This window comes from Papaver somniferum, chromosome 1 (assembly GCF_003573695.1).
Source record: "Papaver somniferum cultivar HN1 chromosome 1, ASM357369v1, whole genome shotgun sequence".
In the NCBI taxonomy this organism is placed as follows: domain Eukaryota; kingdom Viridiplantae; phylum Streptophyta; class Magnoliopsida; order Ranunculales; family Papaveraceae; genus Papaver; species Papaver somniferum.
The window spans coordinates 155,139,326-155,165,894 of record NC_039358.1 but is presented as its reverse complement, the minus strand read 5'-3'; the positions used below and the strand labels follow the sequence as shown (position 1 = coordinate 155,165,894).

Below are 26,569 nucleotides of genomic sequence, written 5' to 3'. Positions count from 1 at the left end.
ATCTGGCGCTAGAAACAGGGACTCTGTCCCGGTAAAAGATTTATCTTTCCTGTGATTTTTGAGCCTTTGATACTATTCCTCGTGAAATAGTATCTCAGACGGTTTATTCTAACTTCGTTATGGACGCCTTTAAAGGCCTTAGCAATTCTATAAGAGTTTTACGCTGATTCTTCTACAAGAATTTTACACTGATTTTTCCATAAGAGTTTTACGCTGATTCTTCTACAAGAATTTTACACTGATTTTTCTGTAAGAGTTTTACGTTGATTCTTCTACAAACTTCGTTTACGGACTTGTAAAAACAGCAGATCTGTTTCCTAGGATTTGTCTTCTCTGTTTTAAGGTAACAGATCTTCCATCTGTCCTTTTAAAATACCAAATCTGTTGACTTTGAGTGTTGAAACCGCAGATCTGGTATCTTTGCTGTTTAAAACAAACAGATCTGCCAACCATTATCGTTTAAAATCGCAGATCTGTCGTATTAGGATGTTAGAAAACATTTAAAACTCCCTCGTGTTATTCTTAGAGCTTCACGATGGATCGAAGGAATCAAGAAAATCCAATACCTCTGAAGAGGGGAGTAATAGCTGGAATATCTTTTTCGTACCTTCGGTGTCGTGATCGCCCGCACTTAAGTTTAATTATGCTAACAAAACCGATGCGGTCCCCTTTTCCCTCGACTGCTTATCGTCTTTTGCAGGAATCTAACATGGAAAAAGTCAAAGAGGTAGGAAAAGGAAAGGCCCCATCAAAAGAAACGCTGAGGACCACACCAGTTGTGACCCGCAGTAAGCAAAAGGGTGAGAAGGAAAAGACAGCGACCCAGAAGGTGGACACAACTGAGATCACCTCACCAATGAACGCCAGCACGATAGCAGCGGCAGCGGTCAAAGCCCTTGCGCCACAGGCTGATAAGACCAATCTATCAACGGGATCACGCGTTCATGAGCAACGTGAAGGGTTCGCAAAATCAACAATGCACCTGGCAGCCTTCGGAATGCCGCAGACAAATGATCAAAACCAGACCATTCCAACCACTCAGCCATTTCTAACGATGAATCAACCCATCGTAACACAAGGAGAGCCACCGATGAGAGATACCGATCCCCCTGCCCCCCAAATCCATACAACCGACGAAAGTCGAACCATGGCGGTTGGAGGGCATGGACAGGTCGGGATACCAAACCAAGGATCGAATCATTCCTCCCAATTGATGGCAGAGCTCGAAGAACTAAAGAAGAATCAGCGAACATACGCAGAAGCAGTGGAATTAATGGCTAGAGAAAACCAGGATCTCAAAGATAAGATAGCGAACCAACATGACGAAGCTAATTCAAAAGCACCAGAGCCAAATCACGATCGAAGAATGATCGTAACAAACGAAGCCAATCCCGAGCCCTTGAACCAAGGACACATCAGGGGAAACCGATCGTACGACCAAGAATATGTTTCCGAAGACTCGGATTACTTCGATAGTAATGATCGAAGACCAGGGCAATCCGCAGCAATAGTCGGCCATCACCGTGCAATGGAATATCTTCGCGCTGAAATGATAGCAGAGATCAAGCAGCTGAAGGCCAGGTAAGGAGGTGTAAGATTAGGGGAAGTCATGAGAGAAGCTAATATTACTCCTATAGTCCCAAGCTTAGCCAAAGATAAGATCCCCAAGAAATGTCCGATCCCAGCATTTGAATGCTACGATAGATCCAGCGATCCCACGGCCCATCTTCGGTATTACAACCGTATGTTGGCCCGATGGGATCAGGACGACGTGGTCCTCTGTAGATATTTCCCTTCAAGCTTGAAGGGATCGGCTCTGTCCTGGTTTGATAAATTACCTCCCAACTCCATCGGATCGTATGAGCAACTCACCGAAAAGTTTTTAAGAACTTACATGTATAACAAGGCTGTTCACGCTGGGATGGACAAGTTATTCTCATTAGCCATCAGATACAAGGAGACGACCAGGGAATACACGGATAGATGGCATAAGATATGCCACGCTATAGGGAATGTGGACCCAGTGGTCAGCATTTACTACTACAAGTGGGGTTTAGACAGGATGAGCCAGTTGTTTGTCGAGATTTATGGGAGCGTACCCACGACGGAAGGGGATCTTCGAGTAATCATCGAAAAACACGCCAGGTTGGAAGAAATTTAACGAGAAAATCCGAGGGCCCATGCTCAAAGATCTCATCGAACTAACTCCACAGAGCAGGCCAGCGGATCGAAAAGAAGTTCAATCGAACGCCCATACGAAGATAGGAGAGGAAGAAGAGAAAGTCCTCGAAACAATGATCGAAGATTCGAAGATCAAGTCCACACAAAGCTAAACACAAGTTACGCTCGAATCTTAAAAGAAATTAAGGGTCGAGAAAACTTGGAATGGCCATGGTCAAAAGGAAAGCAACCCCCAAGGTCCGAAAAATCGAAGGAATACTGCGACTACCACTGTTTCAATGGGGACCCAACCGAGAAGTGCAAGAACTTGAAGATAATGGTCCAAAAGTTTATGGACAACGAAGAACTGAAGCAATACATAAGGAAGGAAGAAGCAGATGACAGGTCGAAACGAAGCAAACAAGTTCAACTTCCTGAAGGCAATCGAACACTAAACATCATTTCGTGTTCGGAAGCCGCTGGACCATCATTAACAGCGCATATTGGAAAAAGGCTGAGAAAGCAATTCGAAGACTACTGCGAGCTGTACAAGATCAATGGGGTAGAGACAGACGATCACGAGCAATGGATGAATGCACCGATCACTTTCGAGGCAGATGATGTCGAGGAAGACATGGAGGATCACAATGATCCTTTGATCCTCACACTTCCCATAGCAGGGTGCAACATCAAGAATATCCTCATTGACGGAGGAAGTTCAGTCAACGTCTTGTTCTATGATACCTTCAAACGAATGGAGCTAAACGATGTGCAGTTGATATCTTCGTACCACACCATTTATGGATTCAGCGGGGCTCCTACGAAACCATTGGGGGACATTGTTCTACAAATAAATGCAGGACCGATGAAGATAGACACCCGTTTCAGTATGGTAGACGCTCCTTTCCCCTACAATGCTATCATCGGACGAGGATGGGTACACAAGCTCAAGGGGATAACATCAACTTATCACCAGTGTCTTCGATTCCCATCACCCGAAGGGATAATGGAGATCAAGGGTGACCAGGTCACTGCTCGGGAATGCCAAGCTATGCAAAACCAGCTCAATAACGAGCTAGATGAGCAACGAAAATCCCGCAGAAGCCAGAACAAGGAAGCTGCCAAAGAAAAGGCCATTGATTTGTACCTCGAAGGAATCGCAGGAAAAAGCCTGACGAAGGGGGGAGTCGTCCAATGCGCTGAGGAAAGTACCTCAGCGGACAAGATGACGGAGGAGCCTACCAAATAGCAATTAAAGAACGTCCCTCTCCTAGGGGAACCGAAGCCTACATTTACATCTTTGGAACCCGCCAAGGAAATCAACATAGGGACAGAGAAAGATCCGAAAATGATCAAGATAAGAACTTTAATGAGCAAGGAAAGAGAGCTAACCCTAACCAAACTACTCATAGAGTACGCGGATGTCTTCGCGTGGAAATTAGGAGACATGCCGGGAATAGATCCGAAGATAATTCAACATGAGCTCCGCATAAAACTAGGCACAGCTCCTTTCAGACAGAAGGTACGCAAGATAGCTCCAGAGTATCATCAGCCCATTGAGAAGGAACTCAGCAAGTTGCTAAAAGCAGGATTCATCAAGGAGGTGAAATACCCCAAGTGGATTTCGAACATAGTCATCGTGCCAAAGAAAAACGGAGGGGTGAGAATTTTCATCGACTTGACCAACCTCAACAAGGCCTGCCCTAAGGACAGTTATCCACTCCCTAGCATCGACCAACTGGTCGAAGCTGTGGAAGGATACGAAGAACTGTCCTTCATGGACGGTTACTCAGGATACAACCAGGTTTTCCTGGCGGAAGAAGACCAACAACACACATCATTCTACACCCCTCATGGCCTCTATTGTTACACAAGAATGCCCTTCAGACTGACAAATGCGGGGGAAACATATCAGAGGATGGTCGACGCTATATTCAAACCGTGGATAGGGAATACGCTGGAGGTTTACGTAGATGATATGCTGGTCAAAAGTAAGCTGCGCGCGGATCATCACCAGGATTTGAGAGATATCTTTGAGTTTATGAGGAAGCACAACATGAAAGTAAACCCGGAGAAGTATACATTTGGTGTTACTTCAGGTAAATTCCTTGAATACCTAGTAACTAAAAGGGGCATCGAGGTCGATCCTGCCAAAATCCAAGCCATCTTAGAAATGCCATCCCCGAAGAATTTGAAAGAAGTCCAAAAACTCAATGGATCCCTAGAAGCGCTAGGGAGGTTTATCTCAAGATCATCAGATAGATGCAAAACCTTTTTCAACATCCTCAAGAAAGGATGCAAATTCGAGTGGACCCCTGAATGTGAGATAGCTTTCCATCAAATTAAGGAGTACTTGGCAACAATCCCCATTCTCCAGAAGCCGGATCCTGACGAAGTATTGGCTCTTTATATATCTGCAATCGATGATGCGGTCAGCGCAGTGCTGGTTAAAACCAATACGAAGATTGAGCAGCCAATTTACTATGTCAGCAAGACACTTAACCCGGCGGAACGGAATTACACGAAGATCGAGCAGCTCATTTTGGCATTAGTATGGGCAACTTAGAAGTTGAGAACCTATTTCTTGACTCATTATGTTCGTGTCCCCTGCAAAGCACCGTTAGAGGCTGTTCTCAAAAGAACTGGGAAAGTTGGGAGGATAGCAAAATGGAACACACATCTCGAACAATTCAACATAATCCATGAGATTCAACATTCCCAGAAATCTCAAGTTTTGGCAGATTTCCTAGCGGACTTACCTCTGGAAAGTGACGAGGAAGTCCAAGGCATGCCAGAAACCGAAGATGGAAAAGACCCTGTCGATATTCTGGAACCTACAAACCAAAGGCAATGAGAAGTCTTCGTAAACGGGTCCAGAAATCGAGAAGGTGCTGGCATAGGCATCGTAATCACCACCCCCACCGGAGAAAGGATCGTCCATGCGCTGAGACTAGAGTTCAAGGGGCATACCAACAACATCGTCGAATACGAGGTTGTGGTACACGCTCTTCGTTTAATAATAGAAATGGTATTAACCGAGGTACGCTTGACAAGTGACTCACAGCTGGTCATACGGCAAATCGGGCTAGAATACAATGTCTACGACGAGACCCTTTCAAAGTATATGGCGTTAGTCCAGACACTGGCAGCCCAGATACCGAACATCAAATTTCGGCACCTATGCAGAAAGGAACTCAGGAATGCCGATGCCTTGGCATACATTTCATCTATGTTAAAAGATGAGAGCGTGAAAGCTATCAAAGTATCCAGGGTGTACGAACCTTCCATCATCCCTCAGCAATCCCTCGCCACACACCGCAAGGACAACGTTGGGGAGGACATTGCTGAGGATGATGTAGGGGAGGATATTGCCGACGATTTCATGGAAGATGACATCGTAACGAAAGCAAATGAGGATGAGGATTTTACCAAGGAAAAATATTGGAGATCTGAGATTCATCTTTACCTTCAAGAAGGTACTCTACCTGCATACTTGAAACTAGCCAGGAAGATACAAGCCAAGGCAGGGAGATATGATCTCCGCGACGGGATCTTATATAAAAAATATTTCCTCGGGCCATTACTACGATGCGTGTCAAGACAAGAGGGGCACCTCATTCTAAAAGAAATACATTATGGCGATGCAGGGAATCATAGCGGAATGAGATCGTTATCGGACAAGGCATATACATGGGTATTAGTGGCCGCATATGATAAGAGATGCAGCTAGGATGGCCATAAGATGTGAAGAATGTCAACGGTTTGCCAGAAGGATCCATGCTCCCGCAACAAAGTTAAATTCTGTAGATAGCCCCTGGCCCTTCTCCAAATGGGGAGTAGACATTGTCGGACCCCTGATCGAAGGGTCGGGGAAAAGACGATTCCTAATCGTAGCCACGGACTACTTAAGTAAGTGGGTGGAGGCAAATGCTTTGGCTAGAATCCGTGACTCATACGTATTCACTTTCATCTTCCAAAATATCATCTGCAGGTTCGGAAAAAAAATATCCCAGCGGAAATCTTATCCGACAATGGCAAGCAATTATAAGAAAAAAACATAGACATGCTTTTCGATACTTTCAAAATCAGGAAGAACAAATCAACACCGATCTATCCCCAGAGCAACGGACAGGCCGAAGCCAAAAATAAAACTATCGCCCTCATCCTCAAGAAACAATTGGACGAACACAAAAAACGCTGGTGCGAACAACTACACAACGTGTTATGGGCATACCGAACCACGCGTCGGTCCGCCACCGGTGAATCTCCATTCCTCCTTAGCTACGGGGCTGAAGCAGTCATACCAACAGAAATCCTTATGCCAACAACAAAGACCGAGGCATGGGAAAATAACCTCACCACGGACATGATGTTGGAAAGGCTAGATGACTTGGAAGAAAGAAGGGAAGCTGCGTTACAAAGGATGGAAAACTACCAACAAAAGTTAGCAAGGGAGTACAATAAAAAGGTTAAGCTTAGAAATTTTGTAGAAGGGCAGTATGTGCTGAGAACTATACTCCAATACCAGCGAGAGAAGAAGTGGGGTAAACTAGCACCAACGTGGGGAGAACCATTTGTTATACATAACATCGCAGGAAACGGGGCATATTACCTGCGTAACCTCAAAGGAGAAATCCTCAGACACCCTTGGAATGCTAAATATCTCAAATCATACTACCCATAACGCAGCGCAGCCCTGCACCTGCGTGAAGAGTACCGGAAGAAGAAAGCAGCGTACTTGCTCGACATGTTTCTATCTCTGGATGAGGAGTATCAGCCCTCAATCTATCAATCAAAACGATCCAATTTTTTGAAAAATATATCCATTGGGGAAAGTATTCACTTACAATCTCTTAGGACCCCCTATAAGTGTTTATAAGTGTAAAACCATGGGGGAGACATCCATCAGAAAGAGATAACCAACCAACTCTATCCGGAATGGGTGTTTGTAAATATTTCAATAACTCACCACATATCCGGGAACGCTGCCTCGACCCCCACCGTCTGGGAATCCTCTGGCTCAGGACTAGCCAGCGGGGTATAGGGCCCAAGATGATCACGAAGGTGCACACCTTTGGTATCGCAACCAAACACTTTTATCATTTGAAATCTTATTAAGCATCTAATATATTAACTGACCAAATGTTGCAGGTAGGAAGAAAATTGTAAATATACCAAAAAGCGTTGATCTATTTCATGAAAGTTGATTACAAGATCGGGAAAAACACAAGAAAACAATATTATATCCAAAAAATGGCCCGAAGCAAAATAATCAACAAAGATCAACTTCCCAAATAAAGAAACCTATTTTCCCCTAGATGACTCAGCATGATCAGTGGGATTCTTCTTCTGAGACGAAGGAACGCTCCCACCCGAAGAAGGACCAGAGGAGAAAGTCATAGGTCCGGGCATGGAGCGACGGGGATAGTTCTTGACAATATTATGATCCCTTAAGAGGCCTTGCTCGACTCATGTCAAGACCTTGTTGACCTCCTCGGCCAACTGACAGCGAGCCTTGTGATCGATAACAGTATCCCGAAGCTCAGATTGGGACAATAAAGCAGTCAACCGAGCCACTTCCTTAGCTGCCTCTGTCGCCGCTTCGTCACGAGAACCAGCTAAACCTTTGTAATACGATGTCTGGCTCTCCTGCTGCACTAGGGAAGATTGAGCCTCTTTAAGATTTGCATTTGTAACAAGAAGCTGTCCTCGAGCTCTACACAAGGAATAAACGCAGCGTATAAGGAATTAAAGATACGAATTTACACACCAAAAAATAAACATATACCTCCGACTCTAGCCGAAGCTGCCTCTAAATCATAAACAACAGCGTCGCGGCCTTCAGCGAGAAAATCGAACTCATCGGATAGTTTCTTATAATCCAACTGAAGATTTGAGAGAGCATATTGACTCTCATCTAACTCTACCTGCTTCATAGAGTCCTGGTGACGAAGGTGGTTAACTTCATCATTCATTTTCTCTATCCCTTTATTAAGCCTATACATGTTCACCTCGATATTCCTCTCAGACTCGACCATACGGGCAACGTCAACACGAGAAGCAGTCAACGCATTGCTAAGAGCATGGGGTTCGGCCCTAGCATCGTCTCTCTCTCTCGAACGAGCTGTTGTATATAATTAGTAACCTCAGGACCATGAGAATAACGAGCTTGATGTAGCTCCCTCTCTAACTGCTCTACCCTAGCCGCCAAGCTAGAGGCATGTTCAATGGCCTCACGAAGACTATTCTGCATATCAATAAACTGGGATTTCCTGGCCCTTAACCCAGCTAGCAGCTTTTTATGCTCTTCGGTCCTAGCATTCCACCTGGTGGCTTCACTCTTGATCTTCTCCACTAACCCCTTGTTATGAGAGGCAAGCCGGACCCTTTCCTTCCGAAGCCACATCAACTCTTCGGCGTCACCCGCTGGAGATAGGGTGGGACTCAGACAGAACACCAAGAAGACTAAGGAAGAAGACGAAGGTAAGATAACGAAGATAACACGAACCTTTAACAGACGAAGAGCCCTTGCGAGCTTCCTCCAACTCGCTGCGAACAAGAGCCATGTCCGTTCGAAGCTGCTCTTCCATAGCACCCAGTTGCTCTTTCCCTTTCAATATGTCCTTCAAATCCTGAATCTCTTTATCCTTAGCAGAGATGAGAGGCTCAGCGGTGCTCAACTCCTCTTCCCGGTGACGAAGCTTGCCCTCAAGCTTAAGGGCTTTGGCCCTGAAATACTGGTACAGAGTATGGTTGCAATGCTCACTCCTCATCATCTGATGGAGCAAAGTAGAAGTCAGATTTTACGCTCACGAAAGAGTGATCAATCAGAGATCTAAAGAACATACCTCGAGTACCCGATGTTGAGGAAAACCATATTGATAGCCATCAACAATGGCCATCATCTCAGCAACCTATGAAGGAGGATCAACCAGGAGTTTCGAAGAAGAACCCCTTAAATCTTTGTCCCACATTTCTGCAACTTTCCCTTCGGGAGTCATCTGCATCATCTGACGAGTAAAGGCATCAGATTTTTTCTCACCAGGAACCAGCGGTGCAGGGTGGGGCATGAACATCAACTTGCTCTTCATCATCCAATCAAGGATTATATCGTCACCTTCAGGCGTCTGCAACTGAGGAAATTCCTCTGAGGATGAATCGATGATAGTACCTTCGACGACAACTCCTTTTCCTGTATCAGGATTACCCGTCACTACAAAAGTTTTTTGAACCTCCTTCTCCTTGCCAGCAGGAGCTTCTGCATCTTCACCAACAGAACGGTTCTCCTCCCCAACAATCTTGTCACCCGCACCGATGGGGTCACCACCCACCTCGTCGCCAAGAACATCCCAACCATCGTTGGGAGAAAGAAGAGAGAAATCCTCTGCCAAATCCATGGCAGCGCCCATATCAACCGGTCCACCCAAAGAGTAAATCTTTCCAAAAGAAAACTCTTGGGTAGATACAGGCATCGAAGATTGAGGACCCGCTCCATCATTCCCGTGACTAAGAGTGGGGGGAGGACCAAGGCCTCCACTAGGGGAAACTTCTTGCTGCACACCTCCCCCTACATCATCTTCATGTTCCTTAGCACCATCATCAAGAATAACGTTTTTCTCAGCAGAACCATCACCATCATGCTTGGACTCTTCGTGCTCATGGGGGTAAGTACCGATACATTCTTCATTATCGGACAAGTCATCCTCAATAAAGTCTTTGTTCACTGGACTATTCACCTCATCAGGCATTTCTGGCTCTTCAGCAGCAGCGGTAGAGGATTGAACGGGTCCAAGCTTTTTCTTCTTCGTTGCCTAAAAACCAATATGAAGAGAGTCCGGTGAGTTTTTCTCCTCATTTTGACTAAAATGTCAAATTCAACAGAAAAGGGGAAAATACACGGACTAACAATAAACCATACCTGGACGGCAGCGGAACTCTTCGGAGGAAGATCAGAACTCTCCTCCTCATCCATATCAACAACGTCGCAAGCATATTCAAAGTTCATCCCCTCAAAGTTTAATAGCCACGGACATAAATCACCATAGAGAGAGGGAGGAGTTTCACGAGCTTTGCTACCAACAACGGGACGCCAATCACGTGGACCATGTATCCAACCGTAAGCCCAAGGACCAATAACCTCAATAATGGTGGCATGCCACTCATAATCATAATCACGTTGAATCCTCTCACGATTAGGAAAAAGCATCCGCCGGCTTGACTGTTCGGTACTCGGAACGTATTTCAGCTTGGTACCACACACTTCGCTTAAAAGATGAACACCACAACTAGGTGTCGTAATAGTACGAAGACCAACACTCCAAGGCTTGCGGTTCCTCCCATTAACATAATCTCCGAAGCAGCTATTAAAGTTCTTAGGAGTATACCATCCCCGCTCAGCTGGGTTAGGAACATAGCAGGTCATCGTTGTTTTCCCCTTGCTACGGAGATAACATTCCTTGAGTGCACGAAGATAATTCCCGGTCAGCTGCATCATGGAACGACAGTGTGTAGAGGAAGTAGAACCCTCACGATTAGCCAAGGCGTCGTAATAGAAAGAATCGCCAGATTTATACAAAGGCAACATCAACCCGGCCTCGAAGGCCCCCACCGTAGTAAGCAGATGATACTCATCGTACTTATAGCTTGATATCATCTCAAAGGTAAGATCATCATCAGGAGCATAAAATCTAACATCAAAGTGCTCGAGTTCGTGTTTCGCTTTAAAAGCCTCGAGATCTATGTGCTTGAAAGTTACCTTATTTCTAGCAACGGAGAGGCTCCGTATCAAGGGAAGGGCCTCGGAATCTTCATCTTGATCTGGAGAAGACCCCTTCGGGGGACTTAAGTCTGAAGCTTTTCTCTTAGATGACGGATTCCTGGATGAACCAATCTTTGAAGCGCTGCCTTTAATGATCTTCCCTCTCATCGGAACGGCCGGAGGGGGGGGAGGCACCGTGTCAGGAACAACTGAGCGAAGAGGTTGGATATTCAGTGGCAGCTCAGTGAGACGATGAGAAGTAGGTGGTACCGCTGCTGACCCAGCCCGTTGGGTAGCCGCGGGACGAATAACAACGTACCTTGACCCTGGAGGGCACCTCGCTTGATCCCCCTTCTTAACAGAAGAAGTTCTAGAACTTGGGGCAGAAGTGGTCCTCTGGGCACGAAGATCTGGGTGCGAAGACCTAGTTGGACCTCTTTCGGGCGGAGATATATCTAGGTTCCGAGGAGGAGTCCATGAGGGCTCGGTGGCGGAGTCTGGTAGGGAGCCCGGTGATGATCAGCCATATCTACACGTAGAATGCATGAAAACAACACGAAGAGTCAACGAAAGAAACTATAAGGATCAAAAAGTGCAACTTTTCAAGTTTTGTGAACTCATCATGAACATCAGTTGAAAACCCTAAAAGAGAGTATCTAGCGGAGAACCCTAGGTAGGTTGCAAACGAAAGAAGTAAATCTACAGAGCAAGAAGTTTATAGGTTTAGGGATGAAGAACAGGGGCAAGTATATATACTTTCGTATAATTGTTCTTCATCACTAAACCAATAATACAGCAGCAGAAAAGCAAAACAAACGCAATTGAAAGAAGAGGACAAAACCCCGTACCTGCGATTCAAGCTTACAGAGGCGAGTAAGGAAGGTAGCGACAAGCGGACAAAACTCTGAAAAAACCTAGGATATCGTGCTCCTTGCAGCACCAGCAGTAAAAAACTAAAGAACAAAAGAAAATAATAGAAGAAGAGGATGAAGAGTCAGAGAGTTGAAGACTGACAGAAGAAAGAGATAGTGAAAGAGAATGTGGATTTATTTCAAAATTAACTCTCTCCCACCATTTATAGCACCAGGAATATTGAGACCAACCCACGAATCGAGAAGAAGTTATTGCAAGGGCATGAGGAACGAGCCCTAAAATCCAGGGGAAGTTATTGAAGAGAGATGGGAGGACTATGACGACAGTTATCTTCTAACCTCGACTAAACCCCACATTAGAAGAAAAGGGGAAAATTGTATGCACATAATCCATTTCTCGACACGTGTCCAAATATCTACACGTGGAAGGAATGCAGACCACTATACCAAGGGGCACTGAAACTACGAACCACAGAGAAGTAGGGAAAGATGCCCTAAACGTTACTTTACCCAATATCAAGGATAAATCAAAGATCGACGGTAGGGGTTAAACATACTGACATGGGTGTGATGGGACCTGCAGACAGCCGACTGTCGCACGCAGACGACCCAACCACCCACATTAAATGCCCTAACCATAGGGTACGTGTCAAGATATCTGAGGAAGAGAAGGCATCGATCTAGCGGTATCAACAACAGTCGCTGGGGGCATCGGTTCGGAACGAAGACACCAACGGGATTGGCACAGACAACAAGAAAATAAGATTTCAACGGTTTCTGACAAGAGACCCCACATATTTTCCCTATAAATACCCTCCTTCTCTAAGAGAGAAAGGGGCGACCAATCTGTAAAAGTGAAGAGAGAACTAGGAGAGAGAAATAGGAAGAGTAAGTATGATTTCCATTTCCTCCATTATTGTATTTCACTTAAAGTCATTCGAATTCATATGTAACCCTTCAACGCATAGTGAAACTCAACACCCCGTGGATGTAGGCCTTAGTGCTGAACCACGTAAATCTCTATGTTATTTACATTTCAGCATCGTATTTACATTTTATTACTTATATCTGGATCGGTCATGCTTCGTAACCCTATGGGATGACTGATCTAACTTAATATCGACTAGACAATGACGAGTCCGAAGACTCTGAGTCGATGAGTCATCGTGTTTAAGCTATTTATAACCGTCATATTGTGTATAACGTCTTTCATTTATGAATGCGAACATTTTTTGTGGACACGTGGATGCCCTCGTGATTATGTGTTCACAAATACCAATGAAAACTCGAGTACTTAATAACAGTGAATCGGCATCCCACGATGACTTGAAAATGTTAGTAGATTATCACCTGAGTACTCAAAAACCGTGCAAACATGTTGCCCATTTGGTCCTGAATGTTTGAAATGACCTAATAATTTCACAACACATTTCCTATCATGTAAGTCTCCTTATGATATCTGTTTGAGTATTGTAATCTTATCTATTGTTGCTTCTGTATAACGTTGTGCACTCTTTTGTACTTACAATGCTACATATCTCTGCAATTTATATAGCAATTAAAAAATCCAAATTTCACAATAATTTCACAATTGCAGAATCTAAATCCAAAAATAAACAAGAAATTGAACAACTTTGGTGGAAAGGGAAAGAGAGCTTACTGAGTATGAGTATCCCATGAAAGCCAAAGTAGAGAAATGACCCCAATTTCATCATTTCATCATCAGTAATTCGAGGGCTGATTGACCAAAAAACTGATGGCGAATGTGGATGTTTCATATGTGACATCACTTTTAAGACATCCTCTAGGTATAAAATCCTAAATATTAGGAGAAAATAAATTTTATCTCCAACCCCTAAAGTGTTGTATCATTCTTTTACTTATTTATCTGGGAAAAGCGCCCTTTCCATGCCCAATTACTATGCTGAAGTATATGCGGTTATCTATGGCGCAGTTGTTGCTCAAAGGTGGAATGTCAAAAATCTATGCGTCAGATCGGATTCGATGAGTTGCATATTAGCTCTCCAGAAAGGGGAGTTGCCGTGGCAGCTAATGCAAAAGTGGAGAATGGCGAAGAGTTTTTACAACAACATTAGTTATGTTCATAGCTACAGAGAGGCTAATTTCTCAGCTGATGCCTCGGCCAAACAAGCATGTTTGTTGGCTGAGGAAAATTATGAGTTTTATGAGGGTAAACCAGGTTTTATTCAGTCTGTTGAATGGCCTGGAGAGGTTTATTTTAGTTTCAAATAGGTCTTATTGGCATGCTGCCTAACGGCTTAGCGCTAATATAGCCTAGTCCCTGTACAATTTCGCTTTTTATTTTATTTTCTGTTGACCGAGTAAAAAAAAACATTCTTTTACTTATTTGTAGGTGTATAATTGGTTGAAATTATTTCCATATTTGTTTTTAATGATTTTTATTAATAAAAGTATGACTAGGATGGGAAGACATCCTCTAGGTGAATGTCTAATGATTTTTTTTTTTGCCACATCATCCTCACATTAATGGGTTGGAGATGATTTTTTATAAAAATGATTGTGTATCCTATGTGGATGAAGACTTTTTTCTTCACACACATTCCACTGAAAAAGCTCTAAGCACTAGTATAAAAATATGCGAAAACATAGAGAAATTAAATCGGGGTAGAGATTGAAATGTTATGTGCACACTTATTAATTCGGACTCTAACTAACCTAACAAAATCGGTCTACGACAAGCCCACAATGAAGTCCGTTTAGGACCAGGGGCTTTAAAGCCCATTTGATAGACAATTCTTTTGATTTCATAATACGACCCTCGTGATCAGTAACCACAGAAGGCATTCAAGCAGACAAAGTATGCAAGTCACTAGAAGATCCAACCAAGGTGGTGGTGGTGCTGGTGCTGACATCTGATTATAAATCTTTTTTCTGTTTCATTTTCATTTTATCGTTGAAAATACTCTATCCACTTTCATCATCTCCAACCATCATCAATATCAGATCTCCATAAGTAAGGTTAGGGTTTCAATTACTTCTTCTCGTCTATGTTTAATTTTTTATTTTGAAAAACTATTAATATTCATGATCCCTTTGTGAATTTGTTACAATCCTTCTTAATTTGATTTATTTTATTGTCTAAAATTATGATATCTTGATCTGTAATTGTTGAATTTGAAGTGGATTTTTTTAGTTAAATTCTTTTTTTGTTTCTTTTTCCCCCCTCACATTGATTAATTGATTACACATTGTGAATTGGCTTCAATTGTTTAAATGAAGGATGGCTTTGATGTATTTCTCAGGGGGATTTACTTGCATTAGGTGTTAGTTTTCTGGTGTCGATCCCAAATGATTCATAGAAATTAGTACTAGAATCTGAAAATTTCTGAGCTAGTTATTGAAAACAGGTAAAAGGGGAAATACAGAAGGAGACTCTTTTTATCCCCCTTTTCATATTTTGCTATAGGATTATATGTGTTACAAGTTTGTTTGAGCATAAGAATGTGGTTCACATAGAAAACAAGGTAGTTTGCACCGTTCTTGAAGTCAACTATTAGGGTGATATAGGCCACATTTTACATCACTTCAAGTTTAGGAGTTTTTTAATGCTTGAGCAAAATAAATCTGGGTCTTACTTGGGTATACAGTGAGTTCATATAGGCTATGCCACTATCTCTGGCATTTGGAGAATAGATTAACCATTGACTAATACACAACATACTTTACATCATGTGAATGAGCAGCAACTACATTTTGACAGTATTCAGTTTTCATTTTTGTTTTGGAAAGTGGAATACATGCTGTGACAATGATGGTGGAGAGTGGAACCTATGGTGGTTGTTCGAGGTAAATAAACCCAGGATTCTGTATACAAAATGAATTGAATATGTGACCGCATGCAAGCCAATATCTTTCAATATAGATATTGTTACCATGTAACATGTCCTCTTTCCCTTGCCTTTTCAGATTACTAGTTCTCTAAGCATCGATCTACATAGATCGCTCAAGTGTTCAACCATCTCAATACAAGCTTATGGAATCACCTGGTAATTCTTTATTAGTGCGGATAATCTTTGTGATTGGACTTATTGGTCTTGTTACTTTTGAACACCATGAATTTCTTACCTCGACTCTAGCATTCAGCAGTGTTCTTGGAGATTGCTTCATTAATGTATTATAACATATCCTGGTGCTTGTGTCTATGTCTCTGTGTTTGCAGTTGGTCGTCTAAGGGATTCCTCTGTGGTAGTGGTTACATTAGATAGTAGCGAAGTGTATATTATTGTGAGCTTAGCCGTTAGGAGTGACACTCAGGTGATTTATGTTGATCCAACAACTGGAGCATTGTGCCACAGAAATAAGTTGGGATATGATGTTTTTGATTCTGAAGAGGAAGCTTTGAATTTCATCACAAATGGATCGAAATGGCTTTGTAAAAGTGTAACATATGCAAGAGCTATATTAGGTTATTCAGCCCTCGGGAGTCTTGGGTTACTTTTAGTTGCTACTAAATTAACTGCTTCTATTCCTAATTTACCTGGCGGAGGGTGTGTGTATACAGTGTCTGAGAGTCAATGGATCAAGATTCAGCTTCTGAACCCTCAACCCCAGGGTAAAGGAGAACTAAAGAATGCTCAGGAATTGACTGACCTAGACATTGATGGGAAGCACTATTTCTGTGACACAAAGGATATTACAAGGCCTTTCCCAAGTCGTATGTCATTGCTGAAGCCAGATGAGGAATTTGTTTGGAATCTATGGTTTTCAGCGCCTTTCAAGGACATTGGTCTGCCACAACATTGTGTTGTTCTCTTACAGGTTTTTCCTGTTGTTCATACTTTGTTTACCCATCATTTTGTTTTCTCATTCTGTTGCTTTGTTGTTTATTGTTGGTGATAGGAAATGTATATGCTAGCTCCTTGTTGGTGGAATTCTCCACCAGCCTTGATTTTTGGTGTAATGGGGAAAGACAGAGATGTTCTACCCAATTTTCGATTTCGCTAAAGTTCTTTTTTCCTTTTCTAGCTTTTTCTTTTCTTCTCTCTTTGTGTAGCTTAGGTCTTACAACCCCCTCCGTTTCTCTTTTTCTTTCTTTAACTAATAAAGTTACCCCTTGGGGTTTTGATAAAAATAAAATAAAATAAAAATATGCTAGCCTTCGTTGATGTTTTGCTGTTTTTCGTCTTCTGCTTTGATACCTAAATAAGAAAATGAAATGAAGCTCATCTCATAAATTCATGCAAGTTTGACAACTTTATGGATTGAAGGTCTATGAAGAAGAATAGAACATTAGCCATAGCTAACATATATTTTCCTATTTCCAAAAGTTTCTTGTCTTTGCAGCACTTCTTGTGATTCTAAGACTCATAATATCTCTTGTACGTTTAGGGGTTTGCAGAATGTCGAATATTTGGAAGCTCGGGTCAGCAAGAAGGGGTAGTTGCTCTCACAGCTCGACGTAGCAGACTGCATCCTGGTACTAGGTACTTGGCCAGAGGGTTGAATGGGTGCTTCAGCACAGGTAACGCCATGTACATTTTTGTAATATTGAGATGAAGTTGTATATCGTCATTAGAGGTGCTAATGTGACTCTTCTGCATCAATTGGTTATTGGTCCTATCTCCTAATCAATTTGTGTAATTGTTGTTTATAAATATCACGCTTCTTAAAAAGAGAAGGAAAACACAGAAGATGTTTTTGGTATCTCTTATTTTTGTTTGGAAGATGATGATGTGGCTTATCCGCATAAAATGGTAATACTAGTATGCTCAAACTTGTTCCGATGTACATCGCTGAACTGATTTTATCCTTGTACAACAGGTTTGTAGTCATACTTGAATTATAGAGAACTCAGTATAACGTGTGTTTCACAGGAAATGAAGTGGAGTGTGAGCAGCTTGTTTGGGTTCCGAAGAGAGCAGGTCAAAGTGTTCCTTTCAACACGTATATTTGGCGACGAGGTACTATACCGATGTGGTGGGGTGCTGAATTAAAGATGACTGTCGCAGAGGCAGAAATTTATATATCTGCTCGTGATCCTTATAAAGGAAGTTCACAATACTACCAGAGGTTAAGCACGAGATACGGTACATGCAACATAGGTGGAAATGCTGGATCTAGTCAGAATAAAAAATCTTTGGTTCCTATTGTATGTATCAATTTGCTTAGAAGTGGAACAGGAAAATCAGAATGCATTTTAGTTCAGCATTTTGAGGAATCCATAAACTATATTAGGTCAACTGGAAAACTTTCTAATACTCGGATACATTTGGTACATTATGACTGGCATGCCAGTACAAAACTCAAAGGCGAAAAGCAAACAATTGAGGGACTTTGGATACACCTCAAGGCACCCACCATTAGTATAGGCATTTGTGAAGGGGATTATTTGCCCACACGGCAGCGGCTTAAGGATTGCAAGGGAGAAATAATATGCACCAAAGATCTTGAAGGTGCCTTTTGCCTAAGATCACATCAAAATGGAGTTATACGTTTCAATTGTGCAGATTCTTTGGATAGAACAAATGCTGCTAGTTATTTTGGTGCCCTCCAAGTATTCGTAGAGCAATGTAGACGCCTAGGGGTTTCTCTTGATTCCGATATGGCTTTGGGTTATCCATCAGTAAACAACTATGGTGGTTATGTTGCCCCACTACCACCAGGGTGGGAAAAACGTTCCGATGCAGTAACAGGCAAGGCGTATTATATCGATCATAACACTAGAACCACTACCTGGGTTCATCCATGTCCAGATAAACCATGGAAGAGATTTGATATGACATTTGAAGAGTTCAAGAGATCCACAATACTGTCGCCAGTTTCTCAACTTGCTGATCTTTTCCTGCTTGCTGGTGATATACATGCAACACTCTACACTGGTTCCAGGGCTATGCATAGTGAAATTCTAAGCATATTTAACGAAGAAACTGGGGGAAAGTTTAAACAGTTCTCCGTTGCACAAAATGTGAAGATCAGTCTGCAGAGAAGATATAAAAATACAATTGTAGATAGCTCCCGACAGAAGCAGCTGGAGATGTTTCTTGGAATGAGACTCTTCAAACATCTCCCATCACTTGCAATTCATCCTTTAAAAGTAAGTGTTGCTGATGAATTTTTTGAAGTAGTCAGAAGTTACAACTTTGTATTCATGCTTATTATGTGGCATCTTAGTAGATATTATACCAGATGGATAAACAATATAAGCACTTTTTACTTGGTATAGGTTTTTTGACCTAGATTGTTGAATCTTGTTATCTATCGAATTTCTGCAGATAAAGGTCATAACATTCTCTTGCTTACTGATATTTCCTCTCTACTTATGTATATTCTCAACTGTCCTTTCTTTTATATCGTCTGTATTTTAAGGCCTTTTTTCTCTATTCATTGCTAATACAGGTTTTATCCCGGCCTTCTGCTTGCTTTCTAAAGCCGGTTACAAGTGTGTTACCGAGTTCCACTATTGAAGCCAACCTTCTGAGTTTCAAGAAAAAGGATTTAATATGGGTACTTATTTTCTTGACTTTCGTAGAAAAAAGGTCCCTGTACTTGAAGTCTTGAACCAGTCAAATTTACCAAGCAATCTTGCAAGCTGAGGAGTGCTAAACTATTATTAGAAATAACCTTTTGATATGAAAACTCAGGCTAAAGATAATCAATATGTTTGTTTTATCATTTGTTTTCACAAAAGAAGCCTTATTGGAAGGTTTTAGTGCTGTGGGACCATATGGTGATCTCAGTCCAAGAATGATAAGAAACCCTTGACTTCGTAGGATTTCTTACTGTACATGTTGGGATGCTGAAACGTTTTGTTGTCTTTATACTGAGACTGAGACAGAAGTTTTAAGGCTAAATATTTGAGGTCTTCTGTGCAATTTATTTATTTATTTTGGTTTATCTGGGCTTTCCCTTTCCTGTATGACCTTGCCTTTCGGTTAGATAACTTATATTTCATTTTTTCAACTTGTTTAGAGAGTGTGCCTTCTTATTAATATATGTATCCTTTACATATTTGGATATTGTTTATCTAAAATACAAGAATATGTGTCTTTTTTGTTTTTGCAGGTTTGTCCGCAGGCAGCAGATGTGGTTGAGCTTTTCATTTATCTTGCCGAGCCTTGTCATGTTTGTCAGCTTCTTCTCACAATTTCTCATGGTGCAGACGATTCAACTTTTCCAGCAACAGTTGATGTGAGGACAGGACGTGATTTAGATGGGCTCAAACTTGTTCTCGAGGTGTGTTTACAGCTTCTTTTTGCTATAAAGTTCTTTAGTATTGATAGTTCTATGCTGGAAATTTCCTCACCTTCCTATCTGTAACAGGAAGAGAACTTGCGGTGCACTATACTTCCTGATAGTTAATTGTCTGCTATATGCAGGGGGGTTCTATTCCACAATGTGTAACTGGGACTAACCTCTTGATACCTTTACCGGGCCCTGTTAGTCCTGAGGATATGGCAGTCACTGGTGCGGGTGCACGCCGCCATCAAGAAACACGTAGCCTTTCATTATTATATGATTTTGAGGAATTAGAGGGAGAGTTGGACTTTCTTACTCGTGTAGTGGCACTTGCATTTTATCCTGCAGTTCGTGGAAAAACTCCTTTAACGATTGGTGAGGTACAGAGTTGGGACTTTCTTCAACAGTAGTAGCTCTGTGGTTAAGCAGATTTTTTGTTCCTTCTCACCCTTCTTCAGCTGTATAATTTGTTACCATGGTATCTTGTTGGTAAAGCGACAAAATTTATAATTTGTTTATCTGCAGCTTATGCTGAAATATCTTTACGCTCTAGGTAGTTGTACTTTTTTTTGTGAGAACTGAACCCAGTAGTTATCTTCTCACAGATAGAGATACTTGGAATGTCTCTTCCTTGGAAAGGCATATTTACCAAGGAAGGACTTGGTGAGAAATTCTGGGAGCTTCTCAATAAACATCAAGGTGAAGAGGAGGAAAACCCTTTTCTTAGTAGTTCGGAGACGAATCCATTTGTTGGCAGTTCTGTGTCTAGTGAAAATGTTTTGCCATCAGCCCAACTTACAAGTCCTGCCTCCCTGACATTTGATTTCTTGACTGGAGACATTGGGGTTTCTGATACAATCTCTCAGCAACAGCTACCGTATTCAACAGAAAACGTTGTGTCTGGTGGAGGGGACTTGCTAGATTTCTTAGATAATCCTATAGTAGAATTCAATGATTTAGAAGATTCCAAGTTCTCGAGTTCGCCACAAGATGGAAGACCTGAAGACAACACTGGCATTCAGCATTATACAGATTGCTTCAAAGCTCTGATTGGTCCTCATATGGTACTTCGCTCCATCCTGCATTAGTACCACTTTTGTTCATCTAATTTTTATTGAAGTTAACTGATTGCTGGATAAGATTTTTTTAAAAAAGAAAACCTACTTAGACTCGAATAGCCTGAGGCCATGGATTAGTATTTTCTTTTAACTCATATGTGCTTCTGACTTGAAATCCCAGTTTATTGTTTAGCCATAATTCTCTCTCATTTTGTTTTGTTAGAGTCAAGTGTAGCTACTAACTCAGCATTCCATGTAAGTATCCAACAAAAGAGTTGGTCAGACGCTTGGTGGTTGTACCAAATGGTCTGGGGTTCAAATCCCACTTGTATGTGAGTGGGGGAGAGTTTTCTTTCTTTCCTTGCCTAGCTACCCGGGCTTGTAGGTACCCGACTTTGAAGAAGCCATGAAACTTGAAAGAGGTTTTTTTTAGAAAAAAAGTTAAAAACTAACCCAGCATTCCTGAAAAACATCCTCTGCAGGCAAGGAAGATCGACTTTGAAGAAGCCATGAAACTTGAAATTGAACGGCTTAGGGTGAATCTTTCTGCTGCTGAAAGAGATAGAACTTTATTATCAATTGGCGCTGATCCTGCTACTGTAGATCCAAACGGGTTACTTGATGACTCATACATGGGAAGGTTATGCAAAATTGCAAACAGTCTTGCATTGCTTGGGCAGGCTGCTCTGGAAGATAAAGTTACTGCTGCCATTGGTCTTGATACCAGTGATGATGATATTATAGATTTCTGGAATATATGTGGAATTGGAGAGACATGCTCTGGTGGGCTGTGCGCTGTCCGTGCTGTAACTCAGCCATGTGTACAAGTTCCTTCCCTGATCTCTTCTGGTGGCACTTCCCCTCCGATCCTAACATGTTCACGCTGTAAGAGAAAGGCGTGCAAAGTTTGCTGTGCTGGAAAAGGAGCTCTCCTGCTTTCAAGCCCCAACTCTAAGGAGGTGGGAGGTTACAACGGTTCTTTGAGTGGTCAAAGTGATGGGGGTCGTAATCGTACAGCTAGACCAGATGGGATTATCTGTAAATCTTGCTGCAATGAGGTTATCCTAGATGCATTGATTCTGGACTATGTTAGGGCCTTGATTAGCCTGAGAAGAAGTACTCGTGCAGACAGTGCAGCACGTAAAGCTCTATACCAGGTGATGGGACTTCCGTCAAAAGAATATCATCTTGAAAAAAACAGAGCCTCTGACAATGTCCTAGTTCCCAAGAACTTGAGAAAGTTACTTAATGGAGAAGAGTCACTTGCAGAATTTCCAACTGCCAGCCTCTTGCATACGGTATAATGAGTATTTCTGTCCTCAGTTTAGAATAAGCTGATAAGTATTGCTTATGTCAGTACTATTTTGATTTGCCGGTTAACTAGTGATTTTCATTTTGTCACTAAATCGTTTTTGAATTAGCGACATCAATTCCTTGTTTAAGCTGTTATATTCCTTAAAACTTGCAACACAAGCTTACTGTTGCTAAATTTAATGGTGTAATTACCCAGCTCAAGAAGATGCCCTTTATTGACATAATCACATATTACTTAACTGCATGTTATTACAGGTGGAAACAGCTGCGGACTCTGCACCCTCCCTGTCACTGCTCACTCCACTAGATTCAGGATCAGGGCATTCATATTGGAAAGCTCCACCTAGTGTTTCTTTTGTAGAATTTGCAGTTGTTCTTAGCAGTGTCTCTGATGTATCAGGCGTTCTCCTACTTGTCAGTTCGTGTGGCTATTCAACTTCTGACACTCCCACCGTAAGCAGTTCTTCATAACTATTTCGGCTTATCATTATATTATTCCTGTATCCTTCCCTCAAACTATTTTGTTCCCGATGGACCCCGATTTTATCTGTTCAAAAATAAAAAAAATGATAGTTCCTAGCCCTTACTATTATTTTATTAATCACATCAAATACCTTTTTATTTCCTAAGTCTTCCATTATTGTTAGTACAGGTGCAAATATGGGCCAGCAATAAGATAAACAAGGAAGAGCGTTCATGCATGGGAAAGTGGGAGGTCCAATCATTGATTCAATCCTCTTCAGAATATTACGGACCAGAACAATCTGATACTCAGAATGTTATTCCAAGGCATATTCGATTCACTTTCCGGAATCCAGTTCGGTGCCGCATCATTTGGGTAACATTGCGTCTTCAACGGGCTGGTTCAGGTTCTGTTAATTTAGGGAGAGATTTTAATCTTCTTTCGCTGGATGAAAACCCCTTCGCGGAACACCATCGCCGGAACTCTTTTGGTGGGACTGTTCAGAGTGACCCATGCCTCCATGCCAGAAGACTTCTAGTAGTTGGGAGTTCGGTTACAAAAGAATTACCTGCACCAGAACAAGGCTCTGATCAGATAAAATTGAAAAGTTGGTTGGAGAGAGGCCCACAATTCAGCCGGTTTAGGGTAAATTAAGATTCTTGTTCTTTTTTTCTCTAGAGTTTCTTTTCGTAACTTTCGTAGCCAGATGGGTCACACTAGCTTGTATCTGTTTCAGGTTCCTGTTGAAGCTGAAAGGCTAAGTGATAACGATTGTGTCATGGAACAATATCTGTCACTTGGTTCGCCCGAATTAGCTGGATTCCGCATTGACGCTTTCAGTGCAATACAACCTAGAATCACCCATTCACCATCTTCAGATGCGAACATCTGGGATAATTCGTTAACTTGGCTAGAAGACAGACACATCTTTCCGGCAATTCTGTTTATCCAAGTTTGTGCGTATCAGGTAGTTGGAACTGAACTCTCTCTCACTCACTCACTCCCTCCCACAGACATTCCCAACTCTGTTCATGGACTTGCAGTATAACCAATAAACTCTGATTGTGCCTTTTTATGGTGATTCTGGTGAATAATTCAGGAGTCGAATAACATGGTTACTGTTGGGGAATATCGGTTGCCAATGGCTCGAGCGGGGACACCAATGTACTTCGATTTTCCAAGAGCTTTTCAAGCCCGGCGGATCACCTTCAAACTTCTTGGTGATGTTGCTGCCTTTGCAGATGACCCTTTAGAACAAACTGACTCTGATTTTAGGGTTCCACCATTGGCAGCAGGGCTATCTTTGTCAAATAGAATCAAGTTGTATTATTATGCTGATCCATACGACCTCGGAAAATGGGCAAGTCTTTCTGCAATTTAAGTGCTACATAGGCATGACAGACTGACAGTGAGATGGCATAGGTCGGGGTTTCCTCAGTTTTGTGGTTGCTGTCACCATTATATTCTTGTTTATTATTCATTGTAAAATGATTCAATGTAATTGTAACAATATTGATTCCTCTATACATATTACAACTGTTGGGCGCATAGCCTCTCTCCTCAGGATCAAGCTCCAAAAAGGCCGATGCTCATTTAAGTCATCCTCGTGCTGGCTCCAAAGCATATAAAATGATTCAATGTAATTGTAACAATATTGTCTTCTCAGTGTTAACTCCACTAAGCCACCTACATTCAACATACGACATTTCCCTTCTCTAACCCTTGTGAGGAGTACTGGTTAACCAAACGTATATTTATGTCCTTTAAGAGCGTATATTAGATACAGAAATATTAGATATGACTAGACATGTGTTGTCTTTTGTACTGGACCCTAAGTAGCTTAGTTGATGATCAATCAAGAAATTAAGAAAGATGGGATTCTCTTTATATGGAAATGGACACCACTGTCACTGTTCACTAATGCCTTCCTTGCGAGGAAAGAACATCTATAGCATTAGTGTCACAGTAAATTATTTTCGATGAATAATATGTGGCTGAGGGAATATTTTTTTCTGGGAGAAATGCGTTCAGAATAGATTCCCTCATATGTCATCCTTGAACACACATTTCCAATAACAAGCGGGTCGGCTAGCAACTTCAATCCATTGCATCGATCTCCTTCACCACCAACTAAGTTTTTGTGGACACTGTTGTGTCCATCAAACGTACAGCTTTTTTTGTGGAACGCACTGACCGAAGGTCTTCTGACCTTCGACTCCAACATTCGCCTCCGATGCAACTACGACACGAAGACAACTATCCTGCTCCAATATCATGTCGCTGCCGACTCTTGGCTTACCATTCGAATTGTATTTGATGAATCTTGAGGTATCATATACCCTCGTGTAACAATCTCTTACTAGTTTAATAAATCTCATGCTTCAAAAAAAAAAAAATGGTCAAAAGAGTTTCAAGTTTGTGTAGATGATTGCAACAATTTTCTAGTTATGTATGAAATATCTTGCATGTTATTGAGGAGTCGCTACTACTAAATGACATTGTCGCAGTGGTCACATCTAGGCACAAAATCTCGATTTGATCTATACACCTAATATTAAACAAGTGGTGCTGAATAACAAATACATGGCAATACTGCACACACAAACAAAGCAATATCCAGAAAAGAAAGGAACATACAATGGGGATTTTGGAAACAAAACAAGTTAACCGACGCTGTGAGTTGTACTACGTATTTTTGTTCGTTCTACTAAAAATATCCGATTTAGCAATCTACGCATAAAGTTTTACCCATAAAAATTGAAGGATCTTTCTTTCCTGGGTAGTACCAAGGTACAGGTTTTGTTAGGACTCTAAACAGTGAGAGAATCTGAGAGAGGTTGCACCTACTCAGCAAGAAATTATTGCCTGCAACCTTGATAGTCAATTAGAGTCGGTATCTACTATGTACTACTCATTTATGTCTACCAAGCCTGTGGCCCGCATGAGGCATTTAAAAAACATGATTATTTTTAAATTAATTAAACTGTGTTAGGTTATAAAGATTACGGAATATTAATTAAGAAATATATATAACAACTACAAGAACTTTTAGAGGAGATATGCATCTAGCTACCCCAACTAATAGATTTCCAAAAAAGTTAGCCTATTAAACTTTCTTCCTACTCAGAAAGACAATGATATGATTCATTAATCATTCTGTGGTCATTCTCATAATCTCATTAGTCTATTTGTTATATATAATAACTTAAGACTCCTCCTGCCTTCTGCCCATCTATATCTGTCTCTAGGTCTCATGTAATACATGCGAATCTTGTTTTTCTGGCTCGCCAGAAGTTCGGGAATAAGATCATCGGGTTTGATGATATGTGAAGCTTTTTGCAGATTCCTGCGTGGAGACTGGAGATGCAACTCATGATGGAGTATCTACATTCTTCGTTAGCAAATCAGAGTCTTATATTCTTCCATATATTCTCTGTGGTTTGAAGATCAACGCAGATGAGGATATACTGGAAATAGAGAAGGATGGAGATATTGGCGTGTCTCAATTTGAAGACTTGGTTAATTAAAGACTCATCACGTATGAAGCAGCAACAGTATAACCATGTAATCTAATTGAGCCGCGTCAATATCTCCTACCTCCCATGAATCCATGATGATCTCTCTCTCTCTATCCAATTTATCCCGGGTCATGCTCATGCACATATCTAGCTACCTCAGTTTCCTCTGCCTTGATTGGTTCATGCAGGTGGTTTTCATTTCTAGGTTC

General features: G+C 41.7%; 3 protein-coding genes across 4 annotated transcripts; all 3 read left to right on the top strand.

The window, feature by feature from the left end:
* The first annotated feature begins 1,609 nt into the window (after window positions 1-1,609).
* LOC113352553 lies at window positions 1,610-2,161 on the top strand. The gene has a single exon (XM_026596367.1). The coding sequence runs from the start codon at window positions 1,610-1,612 to the stop codon at window positions 2,159-2,161; it is 552 nt and encodes a 183-aa protein (XP_026452152.1).
* A 336-nt stretch (window positions 2,162-2,497) lies between these two features.
* Window positions 2,498-3,409, top strand: LOC113352546. Its single transcript, XM_026596359.1, has one exon. The coding sequence runs from the start codon at window positions 2,498-2,500 to the stop codon at window positions 3,407-3,409; it is 912 nt and encodes a 303-aa protein (XP_026452144.1).
* An 11,190-nt stretch (window positions 3,410-14,599) lies between these two features.
* Window positions 14,600-24,405, top strand: LOC113305220 (probable phosphoinositide phosphatase SAC9). Of its 2 annotated transcripts, none has more exons than XM_026554307.1 (15): window positions 14,600-14,790; window positions 15,562-15,618; window positions 15,739-15,818; window positions 15,992-16,590; window positions 17,161-17,293; window positions 17,646-18,865; window positions 19,168-19,275; window positions 19,834-20,004; window positions 20,148-20,387; window positions 20,613-21,071; window positions 21,548-22,363; window positions 22,635-22,832; window positions 23,032-23,487; window positions 23,579-23,809; window positions 23,942-24,405. In XM_026554307.1, the coding sequence occupies exons 3-15, from the start codon at window positions 15,806-15,808 to the stop codon at window positions 24,221-24,223; spliced, it is 4,926 nt and encodes a 1,641-aa protein (XP_026410092.1). In that variant the 5' UTR covers window positions 14,600-14,790; window positions 15,562-15,618; window positions 15,739-15,805; the 3' UTR covers window positions 24,224-24,405. The 2 variants fall into 2 exon arrangements, with proteins under 2 accessions (XP_026410092.1, XP_026410096.1); XM_026554311.1 differs by having other exon boundaries at window positions 15,540-15,618.
* The last annotated feature ends 2,164 nt before the right edge of the window (window positions 24,406-26,569 follow it).